Source organism: Delphinapterus leucas, chromosome 16 (genome assembly GCF_059928025.1).
Source record: "Delphinapterus leucas isolate spDelLeu-1000000601 "Yukka" chromosome 16, BTC_Dleu_Yukka2, whole genome shotgun sequence".
In the NCBI taxonomy this organism is placed as follows: domain Eukaryota; kingdom Metazoa; phylum Chordata; class Mammalia; order Artiodactyla; family Monodontidae; genus Delphinapterus; species Delphinapterus leucas.
This window is the reverse complement of record NC_143144.1, coordinates 52746065-52767500: the sequence shown is the minus strand read 5'-3', so window position 1 is coordinate 52767500 and position 21436 is coordinate 52746065. Positions and strand designations below refer to the sequence as shown.

The 21436-nt window shown below is 36.9% G+C and overlaps 1 protein-coding gene across 3 annotated transcripts in view; it reads right to left on the bottom strand.

Moving 5' to 3' along the window:
• Nucleotides 1-21436, bottom strand: part of BTAF1 (B-TFIID TATA-box binding protein associated factor 1) — a 96087-nt gene that overhangs the window by 35313 nt on the left and 39338 nt on the right. For all 3 annotated transcript variants that reach the window (XM_089897920.1, XM_022569353.3, XM_022569355.3), the window contains 5 exons: nucleotides 4741-4845; nucleotides 3479-3628; nucleotides 3016-3158; nucleotides 2576-2750; nucleotides 1033-1236 (listed from right to left, as the gene is read on the bottom strand). In XM_089897920.1, coding sequence (XP_089754046.1) covers nucleotides 1033-1236; nucleotides 2576-2750; nucleotides 3016-3158; nucleotides 3479-3628; nucleotides 4741-4845 — 777 coding nt within the window. The remainder of the gene's footprint in view (nucleotides 1-1032; nucleotides 1237-2575; nucleotides 2751-3015; nucleotides 3159-3478; nucleotides 3629-4740; nucleotides 4846-21436) is intronic.

The following is a 21436-nucleotide window of genomic DNA, read 5'->3' as shown; positions in this document are numbered from 1 at the left end:
CTGAGCTAAGAACTTGGAGTAGCCCAAATGTTCATCAAGCAGAGAAGGGCTTACACTAATTGTGGTATATTTATACAATGAAAGAAAACTCAGCAATAGAAAAGAATGAATTAGTGATACATATAACAACATGTATTATTTTACAAAACATCATGCTGAAAAAGATCCTTACACCAAACAGCACAGAGTGTATGATTCCATGTATATGAAATTCTAGAACAGGCAAAAGTAATCTATGGTGAAGGAAAAACCAGAACAATGGTTATTTGAGGGCAGGGGATTGACTGGGAAGTGTTATGGCACTGTCTGTATCTTGATAGAGGTTTGGGTTTCATAGGTATTTGCTTCTGTTAAAATTTATCATATGTTCCATTGGAGATTTGTACAATCCATAGTACATAAGTTTTACCTCAAAGAAGAACAAAAAAACATAACTCAATTTTAGTTAATGACACAAAAAAAGAGAAAAAAACATAAAAACTGAATTTTAGTTTAAGTGTACTGATATCTGTCTGTAACTTACTTAAAAATGCACCAAAAATTAAGAAGGATTAATGGTTGAATAGAGGGGTAGAGAGTTGCATATATATGTGATAAAGCAAATTTAGTAAAATGTTAACTGTGTAATCTAGTTGGTAGGTATATGAGACTTCATTGTGTAATTCTCTTATGTTTGAATATTTTCATTGTAAGTTGGCAAAAGGGAGGAGAAGTACTCAAGAACTTAGAGAATCAATTTTTTCTATACTCTGCCAGTCTTAAGCAAAACTGAGAAGTGACAAAAATGTAACAGTTTTTTTTAATAAAGGTATATTGGTTTGTCAAAGCAGAGATAAAAAAAAAATCCCTTCCCCATTCTCTTATTTCAAGGAAAATCAATACAATGAAATAACCTTCCTAAAGGGTAGTGATGACAGGCTACCAAGCCATAAATAGATTCAACAAATTAATGTTTTTGTGGTAAACATGACATGACAAAGTTCTTATCCTTATTTCATGCTCTAAAATTAAGAAGGTTACTTCTTTACTCACCAGGTCATTAGCTTGATCAATTGTAAAAACACTGTTGTTTACTCTATTACCAACTTCAATATGTGCATCAGCTAATGATGAAATAAGCTGTTTACACTCATTCTGCATTCGTGTGAATGGAACGGCAATTTCATCATAATATAAATGTTCTGAAAGGATATCAAGTAAACGTGGCTGCACAGCTAGGGTAACAGCTCTACACTCCTAAAATATAACAGACAACAAATATTCAGGGCAAATATGCAAACATAATTCTAGAAATGCATAAATCTTCGCTTGCAAACTACCAAGTCTAAATTTCTATTGATTTTGAACCTATATTCTCTTATCTCCCAGAACAACATAGTTATTAGTTGCACAGAGAAAAGGTATCACACCCAAACTACTCTAAAATTTTAATATGAATGACTATAGCACATGCACATGGAACTATTACAATTCCATTAAACTTTCCACTTAATTACTCTTACTTTATTCTGAATTTATTCCAAGTTTACATATATATTATATACCACAGATTTTAAAATATACAACTGTAAAAAGAAATCAGCCAGAAAAGAACACTTAGCATGCACTAAAAATGTTATTTAAAAACTCATTAGATTTCTTAACAGTTGAACCCACAGCTTCACATGCCATACTGTAGAAATGGATATATAATTTAAAGGCTACTTACCTGCCCCCAAATTTAACTAACCCTTCCCACTCTCTCTGGTTGTTGCCTGCCCCAACCAGAGGGGGAATGACCTCAGTGGTGAGCCATGAGGGGTTCTGTGGGATCTGGGTGATCAGCCTGGGCTTCACAGAGTAAGTCCAGAGAAGCTCTGTGAGGGTCCAGAAACCGAACTGTCAACACTTGCTGCTGAGTCTGAGAGGCACAAAAACACAGCATCACTGCCTCTCCAGCACACCGAGTCCTGCCTAAAAACAGATGAGCCTTGCTTCTTTCCAGAGGCAAAGCTGGGGTTTCAGTTGCAATAGAGCATGGCTCAATTACTTTTAGACACAGCTCTGACAAACTGCTAAGAGGCAGTAACAAGCAGCTCTCACAGCAAGTGCAGACAGTTAAATTTCCAGAATTCCAGTCAATGGAATAAACAAAGCCAGCAGGAAGTTTCTCTGATTTACAGAAGCAAATCTTACACAAAATCATACGTCTTACTAGAAGTTAAAAATTAAAGGGGCTGTAAGGGAATGGCTTATTTGGAAACATAAAGATTTGGGTTTAAATGTGGAGATTTTATTCTTCCTGTGACCAAAAATCTGCCCTTGCTACTAGTCATAAAAATGGATTTCTATCACTCAAAGCCTCTTATCTTTTGTAGTTCTCAAGTACAAGACAGGGGGTTCTAAGAAAAAAGTCTAGGGTTAAAGGCAAATGAGAAACAATATTGCAATATAATTTGAATACTTTTCTATAAATGTTGGATCTTTATACAGAGAAAATTTTCACTTTTCTGTTTGTAAAATATAATGAAAATAATCCTAACAGCTAAGGAAACTGGTTTAAATTGTCTTCATTTATTTTTGGGCAAAATCTTACCTTCTGTAAAGCAGCCCATTCACAGATTACCAAAGCTACACTAATTCTCTGTAAGGCAGATTTGGAGTTCAAATGGAAGAGCAGTAACTGGCCAAGGGATTCAGCTGGTTTAATTTCTTGGGTTACCACATTTACACCTGGATCACAAATACAACAACAAAGTGCTCCTAACAACCTAAGAGGGAGAAAAAAAGAAGTTACTATAGAATTGCTTGAAGTTTCCCCTATTGAAGCTATAACTTTTCCCAAGGAAGACATAACTCCTATCTTATCTTCATAAAAATATATAAATCTTACTTTTAAAACTTCAAAAAAATTAGAAACTTTTTCTTATGCTTTAATTTTTTTCCTACTCTGTAACTAGTGTGATGGAGGAAAGACTGACAGACACATCAGAGGAATCTTTTGGTTAAATGACTTTTGAGTTTATGTATACTTACTTGGCTGCCATCATTCTAGCCCGCATAACAACAAAATCCCTGGTGGCAGGGTCTTCCATGATGGTGTCTGCACCTGCAATGTACTCCTGAAGTACTTCTTTACTCTGGCTTTGGCCTTGACGCACCTTACCACCTGTTTTTTCCTAGAGGGAATAAGGGGGAAGAAAACAATAATTAAAGATTAACCATTAAAATTTAATAGACAACATCAAAAACACTCTCATTTGTTATAATCCCAGCAAAATACAGTTCTTTTCACAAAATTTTAATGGATAAAAATTGCTATGCATTTTGTCAAGGTTCTAATGATATAATTTTTCCTTATGTTACAATAATGGTATCATGCTTATAATAAAGCAATACAGATTTCTTACATGGTTACTGTATTAATAATTATGAGTTGAAAAAAATAATAATAATTATGAGTTGAACATACAAATACATTATGTCCCTCTACACTTACCTTGGCTCTAGCTTTTACTTCAAGCAGCATATTTAAATCAATAGGTAAATGAGAAGGCTGCATCATTAAGCAAAGCCAAGCACCCATCCACGGACAAGCAGCTGCTACCACATACTGAACTGAAGCCTTGCTCAACAATTCCATCCAAACCTGCAGAATGAAAAGGGAACAAGAAAGTGAAATTTTTCTAGCAAGGCCTAAAAAAAAATAATACTTTTAGGGATACTGAATCAAAAAAAAAAAAAAAAGTAGGAAATAGCACAGAGATTAATTTTAAAATTCAATATAGAGGCTTATTTTTAAATACTGTTTTTGGGTAGGTAGGTTCATATACTAAAAAAAAGTAATACACGAGAAAGTCTTTTAGAAAAGGAATACAAAGTATTTTCCCCAGTATTTTATGAAAATCACTTAAAAAAAAAGATACCCATAAAAATAAGTTATCAAAATCTCAGTAAGTCTCTGAAATCCTTTGTATGTATCATAAAGCTCAATATGCAGTCCTATATTCAACACCGCTTCAATATATAATAGCTCCTATAAATAACCTCTGCTAAATTCAGAGGTAGTAATATCCTAGTATAAATTAAGAACAGTATAAGTCTTGATTCATGATCTTACTCAATAAAGCACCTTTTTTGATGCCTAGCATTAAATGGGCTAGGGCCAGCATGTAGAAATAATACCAATGTTAACCCAAGGCTGTTAACAATGAGCCACCTCAGAGGTCAGTGATTCAAGATTAACTTAACAGGTTTTAAAGGTACAACAGTGCCATTTCCTCCCATAAATATTATTAAATACATCAAATGTCTATTCTTTAAAGGTTCCAACACATATGACCAATCTTGCTAAGTAATAAAAAAGTACAAGTCTAAACTATGACAATCAGACTCTATATATTACCAATAAATCCCAAAGATGCTCTGCAGGATCAATAAGCATGCTGATAAACAGCAAAATGAGGGATGGACAAAAGCAGCCTTTCCTTCATTTTATTTTCTGTATTGAGGCTATAAAGAAAGCGCTTAAAACGTTTGCCAGGTAGGTCACACAAGCAGCAGGGCTAACCAGGACTTAACTACTATATTCCATAAGAAGCCTATTTCCTTGTCTCATTTTGCAGATCTCCAGACTATTCAAATCTCTTGGATGATTTCTAATTTCTTAAAATCCCTGATCAACAACAGTACAGAGTTATGAAAATTTTTTTACATCTACCAAGATACTGGGAAAGGAGTACAGATATATTCACCATATACCTTGTGAATGAGGTCCAGAATTTCCTGGCTGCTTTCTAAAACACAAAACTGAAAAATGTGTCGAAGCATATCAGGAAGGATAGGTATAAGCCAAGATGAAGAGTTCTAAAAACAAAAACAAAAGCAAAATTATAGCATATAATTCTTTGGTGTTAGCTTATTTAAAAAGCTGTAAGTCAAATAACAAGTACTACCATGAAAAGACTGTATGACTTCATCAATAATGTTCAACTGGTGATAAATTTTGACAAGATTCTGGAGCAACAATACCGCATTTACTCTTCCAATGGTTTGGAGAAATTAAATGGCACACGATCGCTAGGAAGCTGGAGAAAGTCTGATTATGATTAACAACACTGAATTGTGCTTCTAATAAATTGAAATCATCCTCTATATGGGAGCAAGCTCTAACCAGCAACAACTCTTTGGTTACATTATATATCACTGCTCAGTCAGGGAAATTTGACAAATGATCAGATTACTGCTGCTGTGCTAAATAAACAGTTTAAGTTCTATGTGCTCACCATTAACGCAAGTAATGAACTGTAAGATGATATCCAACCTAGAAAATTCAACTTTGAGTTCACTACAAAATTAAGGCAACTGTTCTTTTTTTTTTTTTATATTTATTTTTGGCTGTGTTGGGTCTTCGTTTCTGTATAAGGGCTTTCTCCAGTTGCGGCGAGCGGGGGCCACTCTTCATCGCGGTGTGCGGGCCCCTCACTGCCGCGACCTCTCCCGATGTGGAGCACAAGCTCCAGATGCGCAGGCTCAGCAGTTGTGGCTCACGGGCCTAGCCGCTCCGCGGCATGTGGGATCTTCCCGGACCGGGCATGAACCTGTGTCCCATGCACTGGCAGGCGTATTCCCAACCACTGCGCCACCAGGGAAGCCCCAAGGCAAATGTTTTTAACCTATTTTGGGTTAGGGACCCTTTGAAAATCTGGTGAAACTATACACAGAGGAGGAACCAAGATGGCGGAGTAGAAGGACGTGCGCTCACTCCCTCTTGCGAGAACACCAAGAATCACAACTAGCTGCTGGACAATCATCGACAGGAAGACACTGGAACTCACCAAAAAAGATACCCCACGTCCAAAGACAAAGGAGAACCCACAATGAGACGGTAGGAGGGGCGCAATCACACTAAAATCAAATCCCATAACTGCTGGGTGGGTGACTCACAGACTGGAGAACACTTATACCACAGAAGTCCACCCACTGGAGTGAAGGTTCTGAACCCCACATCAGGCTTCCCAACCTGAGGGTCCAGCAAGAGGAGGAGGAATTCCTAGAGAATCAGACTTTGAAGGCTAGTGGGAACTGATTGCAGGACTTCAACAGGACTGGGGGAAACAGAGACTCCACTCTTGGAGGGCACACACAAAGTAGTGTGCACATCGGGACCCAGGGGAAGGAGCAGTGACCCCAGGGGAGACTGAACTAGACCTACCTGCTAGTGTTGGAGGGTCTCTTGCAGAGGCGGGGGTGGGCTGTGGCCCACCATGGGGACAAGGACGCTGGCAGCAGAAGTTCTAGGAAGTACTCCTTGGCATGAGCCCTCCCAGAGTCTGTCATTAGCCCCACCAAAGAGCCCAGGTAGGCTCCAGTGTTGGGTTGCCTTAGGCCAAACAACCAAGAGGGAGGGAACCCAGCCCCACCCATCAACAGTCAAGTGGATTAAAGTTTTACTGAGCTCTGCCCACCAGAGCAACAGTCAGCTCTACCCACCACCAGTCCCTCCCATCAAGGCTCTTACATAGCCTCATTTGCCAGAGGGCAGACAGCAGAAGCAAGAAGAGCTACAATCCTATAGCCTGTGGAACAGAAACCACATTCACAGAAAGATAGACAAGATGAAAAGGCAGAGGGCTATATACCAGATGAAGGAACAAGATAAAACCCCAGAAAAACTACTAAATGAAGTGGAGATAGGCAACCTTCCAGAAAAAGAATTCAGAATAATGATAGTGAAGATGATCCAGGACCTCGGAAAAAGAATGGAGGCAAAGATCGAGAAGATGCAAGAAATGTTTAATAAAGACCTAGAAGAATTAAAGAACAAATGAACAGAGATGAACAATACAATAACTGAAATGAAAACTACACTAGAAGGAATCAACAGGCAGAAGGACGGATAAGTGACCTGGAAGACAGAATGGTGGAATTCACTGATATGGAACAGACTGAAGAAAAAAGAATGAAAAGAAATGAGGACAGCCTAAGAGACCTCTGGGACAACATTAAACGCAACAACATTTGCATTATAGGGGTCCCAGAAGGAGAAGAGAGAGAGAAAGGACCCGAGAAAATATTTGAAGAGATTATAGTTGAAAACTTCCCTAACATGGGAAAGGAAACAGCCACCGAAGTCCAGGAAGCACAGAGAGTCCCATATAGGATAAACCCAAGGAGAAACACGCCGAGACACATAGTAAGCAAATTGGCAAAAATTAAAGACAAAGAAAAATAATTGAAAGCAGCAAGGGAAAAACGACAAATAACATACAAGGAAACTCCTATAAGGTTAACAGCTGATTTCTCGGCAGAAACTCTACAAGCCAGAAGGGAGTAGCATGATATACTTAAAATGATGAAAGGGAAGAACCTACAACCAAGATTACTCTACCCAGCAAGGATCTCATTCAGATTCGATGGAGAAATCAAAAGCTTTACAGACAAGCAAAAGCTAAGAAAATTCAGCACCACCAAACCAGCTCCACAACAAATGATAAAGGAACTTCTCTATGTGGGAAACACAAAAGAAAAAGACCTACAAAAACAAACCCAAAACAATTAATAAAATGGTCATAGGAACATACATATCAATAATTACCTTAAACGTGAATGGATTAAATGCTCCAACCAAAAGACACAGGCTTGCTGAATGGATACAAAAACAAGACACATATATATGCTGTCTACAAGAGACCCACTTCAGACCTAAGGACACATACAGACTGAAAGTGAGGGGATGGAAAAAGATATTCTATGCAAATGAAAATCAAAAGAAAGCTGGAGTAGCTATACTCATATCAGATAAAATAGACTTTAAAATAAAGAATGTTACAAGAGACAAGGAATGCCACATAATGATCAAGGGATCAATCCAAGAAGAAGATATAACAATTATAAATATATATGCGCCCAACATAGGAACACCTCAATACATAAGGCAACTGCTAACAGCTCTAAAAGACGAAATCGACAGTAACACAATAATAGTGGGGGACTTCAACACCTCACTTACACCAATGGACAGATCATCCAAAATGAAAATAAATAAGGAAACACAAGCTTTAAATGACACAATAGACCAGATAGATTTAATTGATATTTATAGGACATTCCATCCAAAAACCAGCAGATTACACTTTCTTCTCAAGTGCACATGGAGCATTCTCCAGGATAGATCACATCTTGGGTCACAAATCAAGCCTCAGTAAATTTAAGACAATTGAAATCATATCAAGCATCTTTTCTGGCCACAACACTATGAGATTAGAAATAAATTGCAGGGGAAAAAACTTAAAAAACACAAACACATGAGGGCTAAACAATACGTTACTAAATAACCAAGAGGTGACTGAAGAAATCAGAGGAGATCAAAAAATACCTAGAGACAAATGACAATGAAAACACGACGATCCAAACCCTATGGGATGCAGCAAAAGCAGTTCTAAGAGGGAAGTTTATAGCTATACAAGCCTACCTCAAGAAACAAGAAAAATCTCAAGTAAACAATCTAACCTTACAACTAAAGGAGCTAGAGAAAGAAGAACAAACAAAACCCAAAGCTAGCAGAAGCAAAGAAATCATAAAGATCAGAGCAGAAATAAATGAAGTAGAAACAAAGAAAACAATAGCAAAGATCAATAAAACTAAAAGCTGGTTCTTTGAGAAGATAAACAAGATTGATAAACCATTAACCAGACTCATCAAGAAAAAGAGGGAGAGGACTCAAATTAATAAAATTAGAAATGAAAAAGGAGAAGTTACAACAGACACTGCAGAAATACAAAGCATCCTAAGAGACTACTACAAGCAACTCTATGCCAATAAAATGGACAACCTGGAAGAAATGGACAAATTCTTAGAAAGGCATAACCTTTTGAGTCTGAACCAGGAAGAAACAGAAAATATGAACAGACCGATCACAAGTAATGAAATTGAAACTGTGATTAAAAATCTGTGATTAAAAACAAAAGGTCAGGACCAGATGGCTTCACAGGTGAATTCTATCAAACATTTAGAGAAGAGCTAAAATCCATCCCTCCCAAACTCTTCCAAAAAATTGCAGAGGAAGGAACACTCCCAAACTCATTCTATGAGGCCACCATCACCCTGATACCAAAACCAGACAAAGATACTACAAAAAAAGAAAATTACAGACCAATATCACTGATGAATATAGATGCAAAATTACTCAACAAAATACTAGCAAAAAGAATCCAACAACACATTAAAAGGATCATACACCACGATCAAGTGCGATTTATCCCAGGGATGCAAGGGTTCTTCAATATACGCAAATCAATCAATGTGATACACCATATTAACAAATTGAAGAAGAAAAACCATATCATCATCTCAATAGATGCAAAAAAGCTTTTGACAAAATTCAACACCCAATTATGATAAAAACTCTCCAGAAAGTGGGCATAGAGGGAACCTACCTCAACATAATAAAGGCCATATATGACAAACCCACAGCAAACATCATTCTCAATGGTGAAAAACTGAAAGCATTTCCTCTAAGATCAGGAACTAGACAAGGATGTCCATTCTCACCACTATTATTCAACATAGTTTTGGAAGTCCTAGCCATGGCAATCAGAGAAGAAAAAGAAATACAAATAGGAAAAGAAGAAGTAAAACTGTCACTGTTTGCAGATGACACGATACTATATATAGAGAACCCTAAAAATGCCACCAGAAAACTACTAGAGCTAATCAATGAATTTGGTAAAGTTGCAGGATACAAAATTAATGCATAGAAATCTCTTGCATTCCTATACATTAATGATGAAAAATCTGAAAGAGAAATTAAGGAAACACTCCCATTTACCACTGCAACAAAAAGAATAAAATACCTAGGAATAAACCTACCTAGAGAGACAAAAGACCTGTATGCAGAAAACTATAAGACACTGATGAAAGAAATTAAAGATGATACCAACAGATGGAGAGATATACCATGTTCTTGGATTGAAAGAACCAAAATTGTGAAAATGACTGTACTACCCAAAGCAGTCTACAGATTCAATGCAATCCCTATCAAATTACCAATGGCATTTTTTATGGAACTAGAACAAATCACCTTAAAATCTGTATGGAGACACAAAAGACCCGGCATAGCCAAAGCAGTCTTTAGGGAAAAAACCGGAGCTGGAGGGCTTCACTGGTGGCGCAGTGGTTGAGAGTCCGCCTGCTAATGCAGGGGACATGGGTTCGTGCCCCAGTCCGGGAAGATCCCACAAGCCGCGGAGTGGCTAGGCCTGTGACCCATGGCTGCTGAGCCTGTGCGTCCAGAGCCTGTGCTCCGCAACGGGAGAGGCCACAACAGTGAGAGGCCCGCGTACCGCAAAAAAAACCACAACAACAACAAAAAACAAACAAACAAAAAAATGGAGCTGGAGGAATCTGACTCTCTGACTTCAGACTATACTACAAAGCTACAGTAATCAAGACAATATGGTACTGGCACAAAAACAGAAACATAGATCAATGGAACAAGATAGAAAGCCCAGAGATAAACCCACCCACCTATGGTCAACTAATCTATGACAAAGGAGGCAAAGATATACAGTGGAGAAAAGACAGTCTCTTCAATAAGTGGTGCTGCGAAAACTGGAGAGCTACATGTAAAAGAATGAAATTAGAACACTCCCTAACACCACACACAAAAAGAAACTCAAAATGGATTCCAGACCTAAATGTAAGACCAGACACTATAAAACTCTTAGAGGAAAACATAGGAAGAACACTCTTTGACATAAATCACAGCAAGATCTTTTTTGATCCACCTCCTAGAATAATGGAAGTAAAAACAAAAATAAATGGGACCTAATGAAACTTAAAAGATTTTGCATAGCCAAGGAAACCATAAACAAGATGAAAAGACAACCCTCAGAATGGGAGAAAATATTTGCAAATGAATCAATGGACAAAGGATTAATCTCCAAAATATATAAACAGCTCATGCAGCTCAATATTAAAGAAACAACCCAATCCAAAACGGGGCGTAAGACCTAAATAGACATTTCTCCAAAGACATACAGATGGCCAAGAAGCACATGAAAAGCTGCTCAACATCACTAATTATTAGAGAAATGCAAATCAAAACCACAATGAGGTATCACCTCACACCAGTTAGAATGGGCATCATCAGAAAATCTACAAACAACAAATGCTGGAGAGGGTGCGGAGAAAAGGGAACCCTCTTGCACTGTTGGTGGGAATGTAAATTGATACAGCCACTATGGAGAACAGTATGGAGGTTCCTTAAAAAATTAAAAATAGAATTACCATATGATCCAGCAATCCCACTACTGGGCATATACCCAGAGAAAACCATAATTCAAAAAGACACATGCACCCCAATGTTCATTGCAGCACTATTTACAATAGCCAGGTCATGGAAGCAACCTAAATGCCCATCGACAGACGAATGGATAAAGAAGTTGTGGTACATATATACAATGGAATTACTCAGCCATAAAAAGGAATGAAATTGAGTCATTTGTTGAGACGTGGATGGATCTAGAGACTGTCATACAGAATGAAGTAAGTCAGAAAGAGAAAAACAAACATTGTATATTAACGCATGTATGTGGAGCCTAGAAAAATGGTACAGATGAACCGGTTTGCAGGGCAGAAGTTGAGACAGATGTAGAGAACAGACGTATGGACACCAAGGGGTGAAAACCACAGTGGGGTGGGGATGGTGGTGTGCTGAATTGGGCGATTGGGATTGACATGTATACACTGATGTGTATAAAATTGATGAATAATAAGAACCTGCAGTATAAAAAAACAAGCTAACAAACAAAAAACAATACTAAACTTTCTTTGGGTTATTTGTATGGACATATGTTAATATAAATTTTTCAGGCATTACTTGAAATTTCTAAAAATCTTAAATGTTCTGGTATAATGTTATAAGTCATAATTGTAGTTATTACTTTAAAATGTATATCTCAGAAGTAACTAAATTTCCTTGTCAATTGCATTATTATGAACTTTCACCAAATCTTTAACCGTGGTCATTTTTAAGTCTTTTGTCATTACAGACAGTGCTGGGTGTACTCTGATGCTTTTGCAAGTATGTTCCTATAAAAGGGTTTCGTCTTCAAGGATTCATGGAAAAGACTCTGACAAGTACAGGTTTCTGGTAACTGACTATACTGCTGAACTGGATGAATAAGCATTTTCAGAACTCTAATGGAAAACTGATGAACTCATAAAAGTGCTAACAAAAGATCAAGATGAAAAAAAATTAATTACATGGGACTGAGTGAACTGATGAGGATGATTATAATTTTTGTGACTTTCTGTTTGAATAAAAAAAAAATCCCACAAGGACTCAGAGGCAAAAAATATACAAATCAATTTTCACTGTAAAGTAAAGGAGCTGTTACAGTGGAGGATTACTGGACTGAATGTCACTATTATGACTTAGTATGAGTGTGTTTCGTGTTTGGTAATTGCAATCATTGTTGCTTTTGTTGTGGTCATCCATTTACAATGCTTGGTGTCAGTCTATTTATCTCTTGTAGAAATAAAATACAGTGTGTGTGTGTGAAAAAAAAGTATGGAGAAAATAGACACTGATAATACAGATATCTTTGAACAACAACAAAAAAAAACTATACGCAACCTTTTCTGAAAAAAATACACTTATATACACACTTAGGTGTAACATTTTGCTTTCAGTTTCAGAGGGTTAAGGGATTTCCTTAAGCCCAGGTTTAGAACCTTAATCTAAGGAATTTCTCAGCAATGCAAAAGCCAACCCAAATCAAGCAATCAAATAGTGCTTAATTAAATATCTATTGTGTGCCTAAAATTCTAAGAAAAGGAATCTCACATGTTGTCTATTGTTCAAAATTACAAGCTTGTTGAGAGCTAAAAATTCTATTAACTAGTTCACAGTACTTAACATTACCTCCTTCCACAATTTTTTTTTTTTTAAAGCAAAAACTGTGTTGTCTGGAAGAGACTGAAGAGAAATTTGAAAAATTTAACTGAAATTCCAGAAAGCGAGAAGATCTAGGGATAATGTATAACTCAGAAAGCTACCTATAATTTTCTAGCCAGTGGAAAACTAACAACCCTGGTCCTATCTTTTTAATATGTTTCTCAAAATGGTTTGAAAGAAGTTTAAAACAGACTGCAAAATCAACAGCTGGGGGAGCCTACTCACTGATTTGCTATGCCTTAACTACTTTCCATTGAAAGGGAAAGGGAAATTGGAAAGAAGAAAAGTTCTCTTTCTTTTCTCAGCAGAGAGAATTAGGGACAATCTTAATAGAATTAGGAAAGCTGTAACAGCAATAACCAAATAATTTGATATTACTCTCCCATAATTTCTTCTCATTTCTCCCCACCATATTTACCAACTCTCTTAATTCTCCCCTAACCCCATCACTGGAAATCCAAATAGTTGCTTGTAGATCCCAAAGCCACACCTACAGAGGAAGAGTTTTCCCCTATATTTACAAACAATGAATATAATATAAATTGTAGTAGCCTTCTCAGGCTATAATCTTTCTTACTGTAGTAAATTCTACTTTATAATTATTAAAAACAACCAGGGGAAGAAAGGGATGAAAGAGCACAGGGTAGAGTATTTTTAGGGTAGAGAAACTATTCTGTATGATACAATAATGACGGAGAGATGTCACATTTGTCAAATTCAGCAGAATGAACGTGCAACATCAAGGGTGAAGCCTAGGGAATTCCCTGGCAGTCCAGTGGTTAGGACTCCACACTTTCACCGCCAAGGGCCAGGGTTCAATCCCTGGTTGGGAAACTAAGATCCTGTAAGCTGTGTGGCGCAGCCAAAAAAAAATAGTGAAGCCTAATGTAAACTATGGACTAGCTGATAATGATAATGTCAACGTTCGTTTACTGACGGTAACAAATGTACCATTCTGGTGTGGGATGCTGATGGTAGGAGAAGGTGTGTTTGGGGGAGGGTAGGGGGTATATGGATGGGCACTCTGTTTAATTTTGCTCTAAAAAGTGAAGTCAATAAATAAACAGAAAAATAAAATTTAAAAAATAGAGAGGGCTTCCCTGGTGGCGCAGTGGTTGAGAATCTGCCTGCTAATGCAGGGGACACGGGTTCAAGCCCTGGTCTGGGAAGATCCCACATGCCGCGAAGCAACTAGGCCCGTGAGCCACAACTACTGAGCCTGTGCGTCTGGAGCCTGTGCTCCGCAACAAGAGAGGCCGCAATAGTGAGAGGCCCGCGCGCCACGATGAAGAGTGGCCCCCACTTGCGACAACTAGAGAAAGCCCTCGCACAGAAACGAAGACCCAACGCAGCCAAAAATAAATAAATAAATCAATTTAAAAAAATAAATTAAAAAAATAAAGAGAAACCAAAAACCTAACCAAACAAAAAAAACCCGACCCAGCATACGCAGATCACCATCATCACAGGAACCAGTATTTTAAAAAACACATATTCTCCAGTAGCACAACATAAAGTCTGCCTAGCAGAAAATACAAGATACAAAATACAAGTTGGGAAAACAGCCGTAGGCCAAATTCAGTCCATCTAAACAACTGTGCAAGCATCTCCTTTTAGATATGGTTGCAAAAAGTTACATGCTTTAGCTCACTATTAGTATTTTCTCAAAATACTACTAAGTACAATTTGGCCCATCCAGAGTCAACTTGCCTCTTGCAAATCTGAAAGTTCGTCCACCTGCTTTCATTAATTTTGTGCCTGTCTTCCAGTAGACAATGATTTATTAGGCAGGTAACCTAATGTTGTTTTTATTTATAGTTTATTAAATTAAATTGGTTGGGGAGTAGGGTACAGTGAGGGGTGTAGTACTTTCAGTCCTTTAGACATTATCCACCTTGGGATTTTCCATTCCAAAATTTTAAAAAATAGTCAATAGACTTCTAGTATGCTACTAACTAGGAGTCTACTAGTCAAAAATTTCCCTCCTAATCTTAGGCGAAGTCTGGAAAGTTCTGATGACTTTAGTATTAGTCTAGCAGAGTGCAATCTAAAATACAGAAAAATTCCTACCACAGACTGTTTACTTCACCAGGTTTAAATTAACTATAACCTGGACTACTACAACTCAAGTTATAAGTAAATTCATGTTTTAAGAGGGCTTTTTAAAATATTCTTTTGTTTTGTGTTAAATAATTAACATGATATTAGCGCTAGCGCTTTATGTTAGTGCTAAATGTGGTCCCCAACATTTCTATAGTGAGGGTCAGATGGAGGGGAGGGCATTTATGGGAATTACTCAGGGGAATGAAGGACAGTTATTTAATTTGATGAGAATGGGGCAGTCTCTTTCCAGCTCCTTTATTCAGATTGGTGTTCCCTCCTGTGTTCTGCCTTCATGGAACTAATAAGGAAAGCTGATGACAAACAAAAATAAGCCTATCAGACACGTCACTCTACCAGAAAATCAAGGTTAAACTTCTAGCCATCTATACTCCCTTACACTCTATCCTTCAGCCGGACCAATTTCCTTTCACTTCCTCTTTAGTGCCGTCATGCTCACTCCTACTCCCAGAGTTTAACACACGTTCCTTCCTCTGACTGTTACCCTGCTCTTCACCTGGTTAAATTCCACTCATCCTTCAGGTCTCAGTTTCAACTTCACTTTTAGCTAGTGGGGACCCAGTAGCACTGTCTTCTTCCCCTCCCAGATACTTACCTCATTATGTATTGATAGTTTTATGAAATGACCATTATATAATTATAAGGGCTTGTCTAGTTGTCTTCTCCTGTCTTGCTTAGTTTCCTGTCTTAAGTTCAACAGAAGGGCAGAGACCTTGTCTCTTACCAATAAGTATCTAGAAAATTGTAGGCACACGGTAGGCACTAAAATATCTGTTAAATAAATCTACCTTGCTTAGGGGAATGGTCCAAAGTCACAGGGAATAGTTGGTAATATGCAAAATTTTCCACAACTGTAGTTGGCAATAAATCCCTAGCTGGCAAAATTGGCATCTTAGGTGGGATAAGATCTTGCCTGTACCATTTTGCTGTGCCCCCTCTTTTATCTTCCCCCAAGCACACCCACAAAGTGGGCAGATGTGGAAAAAAAGAGCAGCAATCTGATTATCATTACCATGAACACCTGATTCCTGCCTGCAGGCAAATGCGTCATCATTTCTATCTCCATATCAAATGATCTGGGGTTGCAGGGAAGAAAATCTGGAAAGAAGCTACAACAAAGTGATGAATCATACTGAATTCTGTGTTCTTCCACTAATTTGGTCTGAAATCCTATTTTGGCCCACTGCCAAAAACAAAAACAAACCCAATTCTATATTTAGACAATTTATAATGCCTTGTTTTATTTGTCCAACCAATATTTATTGAAAGTCAACTAAATATATAAACTTTGCTCTCCTCTTTTCATACCTTTATAAAACCTGGTCAATACCTAATTATGCTAATGTTCTCAAATGCCAAAGTCTTAGCTCTATTCTTTTGGTCTTTCTTTCCTTCTCTACATATGCATATGTTAAATTTTCTTACATCCTGGACTAAATATGCCCCAGATTCCAACTCAATCTCGTGTATGTCTTCATGCTAAATATAAGCGTCATGCTAATGTTTGCCTTTCAAACAAAAATCAATACTGTATGTATTGAAATTCTGGATTGACTTACAAAGTGACTGATGCAAATGGAATGGAAAAGTTGACCCAGTCAACAAAACATGGCTAAACTAGAGATTAATGTCCAGAAGCATGTTTTCCTAGATCGTGAAGTCGAGTTCTGGTTAAAACAGATAGTGGTTATCAAGACTAATTAATCTAGACATTCCACTAAAGTAGTTCGCTGATAGACATATACATTCATAGATAAACTCGCATGAATAAATAGTCTATAGAAAGGAAAAACAAGTAATGACTCATATGAGAATAGAATCTAAAAAAGAGTGAATATATGGGTATGTATAACTGATTCACTTTGCTGTACAGCAGAAACTAACACAACATTGTAAATCAACTATACTCCAATAAAAAATAATTTTTTAATAAAAGGAAAAGCAAGTGATCAATTACTTCACTTTGTCAAGCTCCTAGTTCAGAAAAAAAAAAAAAGTTACATCTTGATTTTAAGTCATTACCAAATGAAATTAATTTGGTTTGCTTAAGAGTTCTTATTTCATACTCCCTGAGAAGCCAGGCTTGCCAATACTTTCATATGTTAACAACAGAGATAAAGGCACAGGGATTAAACAATTTATTTTCACAGATGCCAAGGTATGTCACATGGAAGTGTAAAAGAAATGAGATTTTGGGAATTCCCTGGTAGTCCAGTGGTTAGAACTCTGTGCTTCCACTGCGGGGGGCCCGGATTTGATCCGTAATCAGGGAACTAAGATCCCCCGCAAGCTGCATGGTACAGCCAAATAAATAAAGAAATGAGAGTTTATTATTTCCTAAATAACTATATTAACTGTGATTCTACACAAAAACATTTTAGAGATGAGCATATCTGCATATGCACTTTTCTTTTCCCATCTTTACTGGAGTATAACTGCTTTACAATGTTGTGTTAGTTTCTGCTGTACAACAAAAGTGAATCAGCTGTATGTATACATATATCCCCATACCCCTCCCTCTTAAGCCTCCCTCCCACCCCTCTAGGTCGTCACAAAGCATCGAGCTGATCTCCCTGTGCTATGTATACACACTTACGATCGGATAAATTTTAAGATTTAGGATATCTTCCTTATAAAGTCTTCTGGTTTTACAAAGCAAAACAAGACACAAAATTACTAAAGATAATCAAAATACTTCCAATGGAACAGAGGCATCAGTCTTTATGAGGTACTGATGCACTGAGCTACAGTGAGGTTTGGCATCACCAAATTACCTTGGAATTATTGAGGGGAATAGGTTGAGAAGCTAGGAACTGAAACGAAAACAGAGCTAACTAGTAAATTAGCTCTGAAGTTTTTTTCACTTTGGACTTAAGGTGACTTCATATTCAGAAATGGGAAGGTAATGCAAGAGACACATTCCATTTTGTCTTCTAGAACTAGAAGCTGAAAGTCAGCAAGAATTGGATCTAAATCTGAGTTGAGTCGCTTACTATGAGATGTGTAGCTGTGAGCTTGGGAAGGTTTCTTAATTTTTGATCATCAGTTCCCTCATGTGCAAAATAGGAATGGCAATAGCCACCCCATTTATAGTGCTTACTGAAATTCACAGCATGAAGTTAATCTCTCAATAATAGCCTGGATTATTATTACTACAATTACATATCATTCTTACACCCCAGAATACAAATAAGATTTTGAAATTGTTAGGAAAGATTTCCAAGAAGTGTAAGTGTTAATTATTATTGTTATGTCTGTACTATTAATAATTTGTATTTGTACAGAATTAAGGCACTTTCATATACAGTATCTTACTTGGTCAATATATTACTCTGAAAAAGGATCAATAGAGATTATCACCAGAGGGTTAAATAAACTTGATCAAGGTCATAAAGCTAACAAATGGTAGAGCTAAGGTTAGAACCCAGATTCTCTGTTTAGTTAAGGGATCTTTTCATTAAACCACTAAAGAGGAAACAACAGTGATAGAATGCAGCTCAGAAAAAAGTAAGGCAAGCTATATGAAGGTATATTTTATTGTCACAACAGGCCTAACATCTGTAGTCCAAATTCCCTGGAGCCAAATATGTTTTAAAATTCAGAATTTTTTCAAATTTTAGAACAGTAATGAGGTTGTATATACCATATGTTATGTAATATCCTCAATAGAGTCTGAGGCACCATCTGAATAAAATATATTAATATTTCTGCAGCAAAATTTGTGAATAGGCACATTAGGTAGGATAAAGACTTACTCAGAATGGTCAGGTTTTTCTGCCAAGTAAGTAGTTTTATAAGTTGACCCAACTTACAAAAGTGCTGGATTTCAAAATTGCAGGTAAGAGACCATGGGCTTGCATTACAAGAGTCTGTGCATAGCTATTAATCAGTCTATAATAACTATCAGGTAATGCCATGGGAGGAACACAATAACAGATAAAAGCATCATACATGGTTTACTCTGCTATCTTCTCAGAAAGCAAATAATGTTGCCAAAATCACAAGATTAACAATAACCATTAAATAAATGCTTTTCACTGCATAATGACTTTATTTAAATAATGTTTTAGATAAAGAAAAATCATAGTGAGTTGTATAAGTCAGAATAACTTTATGGCCCTAGAAATCTGACCTGTTTCCTGAAGGAAAGTTACAGCGAGGAAGAAACGGAGCGAATATTTAGGAGAGAAAATGTGTGTGTGGCTGGGGGCAGGTAGTGTTGGTGATGAGCCATGTACAAAGATACTCTCATCAAAAGTACGTAACATGGTTACAACTGGGATACAGGGGTAGACGTGGACAATATTAGGGAATAGCAGAGGAAAAGGCTGACAAGAGCCAAATAACAGAAGAACAAGAAAGACTGGAATTTAATTCTAATGTAGTAGGCAATGACAAATTACTAACAAGTTTGCAAGTAAATGAGGCTATGGTCCCCCAAATTATCCTGAGACTTAACTCAAATTCTCCCCTTTTAAAAATACTATGACTGCGTAGAAACTAAATATACAAAGACTGATTCCAAACCTTAAAGAGCCAACTATTAGGGAAAGGACAATAATATTTTTTTATAAATATACAGAAGAAAGAAAATGGGTAAATTAGAAAATAGGTGATGTTCTAAGGGGGTTACCATTTATTCTTTATATTTTTCGTGAAAAAAACTTGAAGCAAGTAAGAATTATAACAAATGCCAAGTGTGGATAGTGGATAGATGAATGTTGTTTTATAATTCCCTCTTTTTTCTATTTAAATAATTTCCCAAAATTAAAAAAATGAAAAAGAGGTGGTGGTAGTAAGAAAAGTAATCTGAAAGGGTTTGGCTTTATAGTATTATTTTGGGAAAAAACAGAACAAAAAATCAAACAAAATAGTAAAGGATATATGTGGGGGCCAAAAAGTGGAATGTACTAAGAGTGGGTGATATGCACCATAACTACAGCCTCCAATGGTGAGGCTACTGTAGAGCAAGGCTCAGGGCAGTGACGAAGCACAAAATAATCTACATGCATCAATATTAAGTTTCACTGACAGCAATGCTTTTAGTAAAAAGACACTCTGAAGATACAGGATAGATAGTAACAATGGGAAATTTCATTAGTGACACCATTAAAATTTTTTTAAGAAGAGAAAAAAAAGAGGCATAGATAACAAACACAAAAGGACACAGGAAATACAATAAATATTAAAACCTAGAAAAATAAAGGATTATGCACATATCAGAATAACTGGACGGAAGATATGGAAGTAGGATAGATTTAAATGTCTAAAAGGAGGAGACTGGAAAAGCTCTTTTGTTCAATACAGTCTGTATAACTTGCCTAATTTGAAACTGACATATTATTCAGAAAAATGAGATGCTTATAGAAGTATGTATTAAAGATATTAGATGTTAAATAGGAAGAAGTAAGGGAAGATGACTTTTTTTTAACCTTATCACCCAAATCCTCCTGATCTTTCAGCACTTAGTCTAGCCTTCAATGCTGCTTCCTGACACCTGTCTTATTCTGGTCTTCCATTATTTATTTGCAGAGGTTATTAAACTTATTACATAAGAGTCTTATCACAATCATACCATAAATTTTTTCAAAGTAAGAACCATGTAGGATTTTTTTCTTATTGATAATTTCCCGTAACACCCTGAACTGAATTTTATATAAATTTATTTAACAAATATTGAGGGCCTATGCATAAGTGATGGCTGACGTACCACAAATCACATACAAACACAATAGAGTTCTGGTATAAGAAATGACAGTCATCATCATCAATCTTTTACATATGCTAAGGCCAAAGCATTCATTTACAAGCCAGTAAAGGCAAATTCAAATTTGGTCAAAGGACCTAAATAAATAAATAAATAAAGCCCCGAATAAAAAGAAATCAACATCACAGAACACCGTAGAGATGTTTTCACAACCACATAATTTTAATAGCCAATATCAACAATCATTGAGGACTTCCCTGGTGGCGCAGTGGTTAAGTATCTGCCTGCCAATGCGGGGGACACGGGTTTGAGCCCTGGTCCAGGAATATCCCACATGCTGCAGAGCAACTAAGCCCGTGCACCACAACTACTGAGCCCACGCGCATAGAGCCTGTGCTGCGCAACAAGAGAAGCCACCGTAATGAGAAGCCCGCGCACTGCAACCAAGAGTAGCCTCCACTCGCCTCAACTAGAGAAAGCCTGCACGCAGCAACGAAGACCCAACGCAGCCAAAAATGAATAATAAATAAATTTATTTAAAAAACAAACAAACAAGCCAATCACTGAGGGGCTAAAACAATTTTGAAGGGGATTTGGAGCAATTTTGGGATCAAAAAATTTTGAAACATGAGAGGAGGAACCAGATTTTAATATGGACAAAAGTGAGA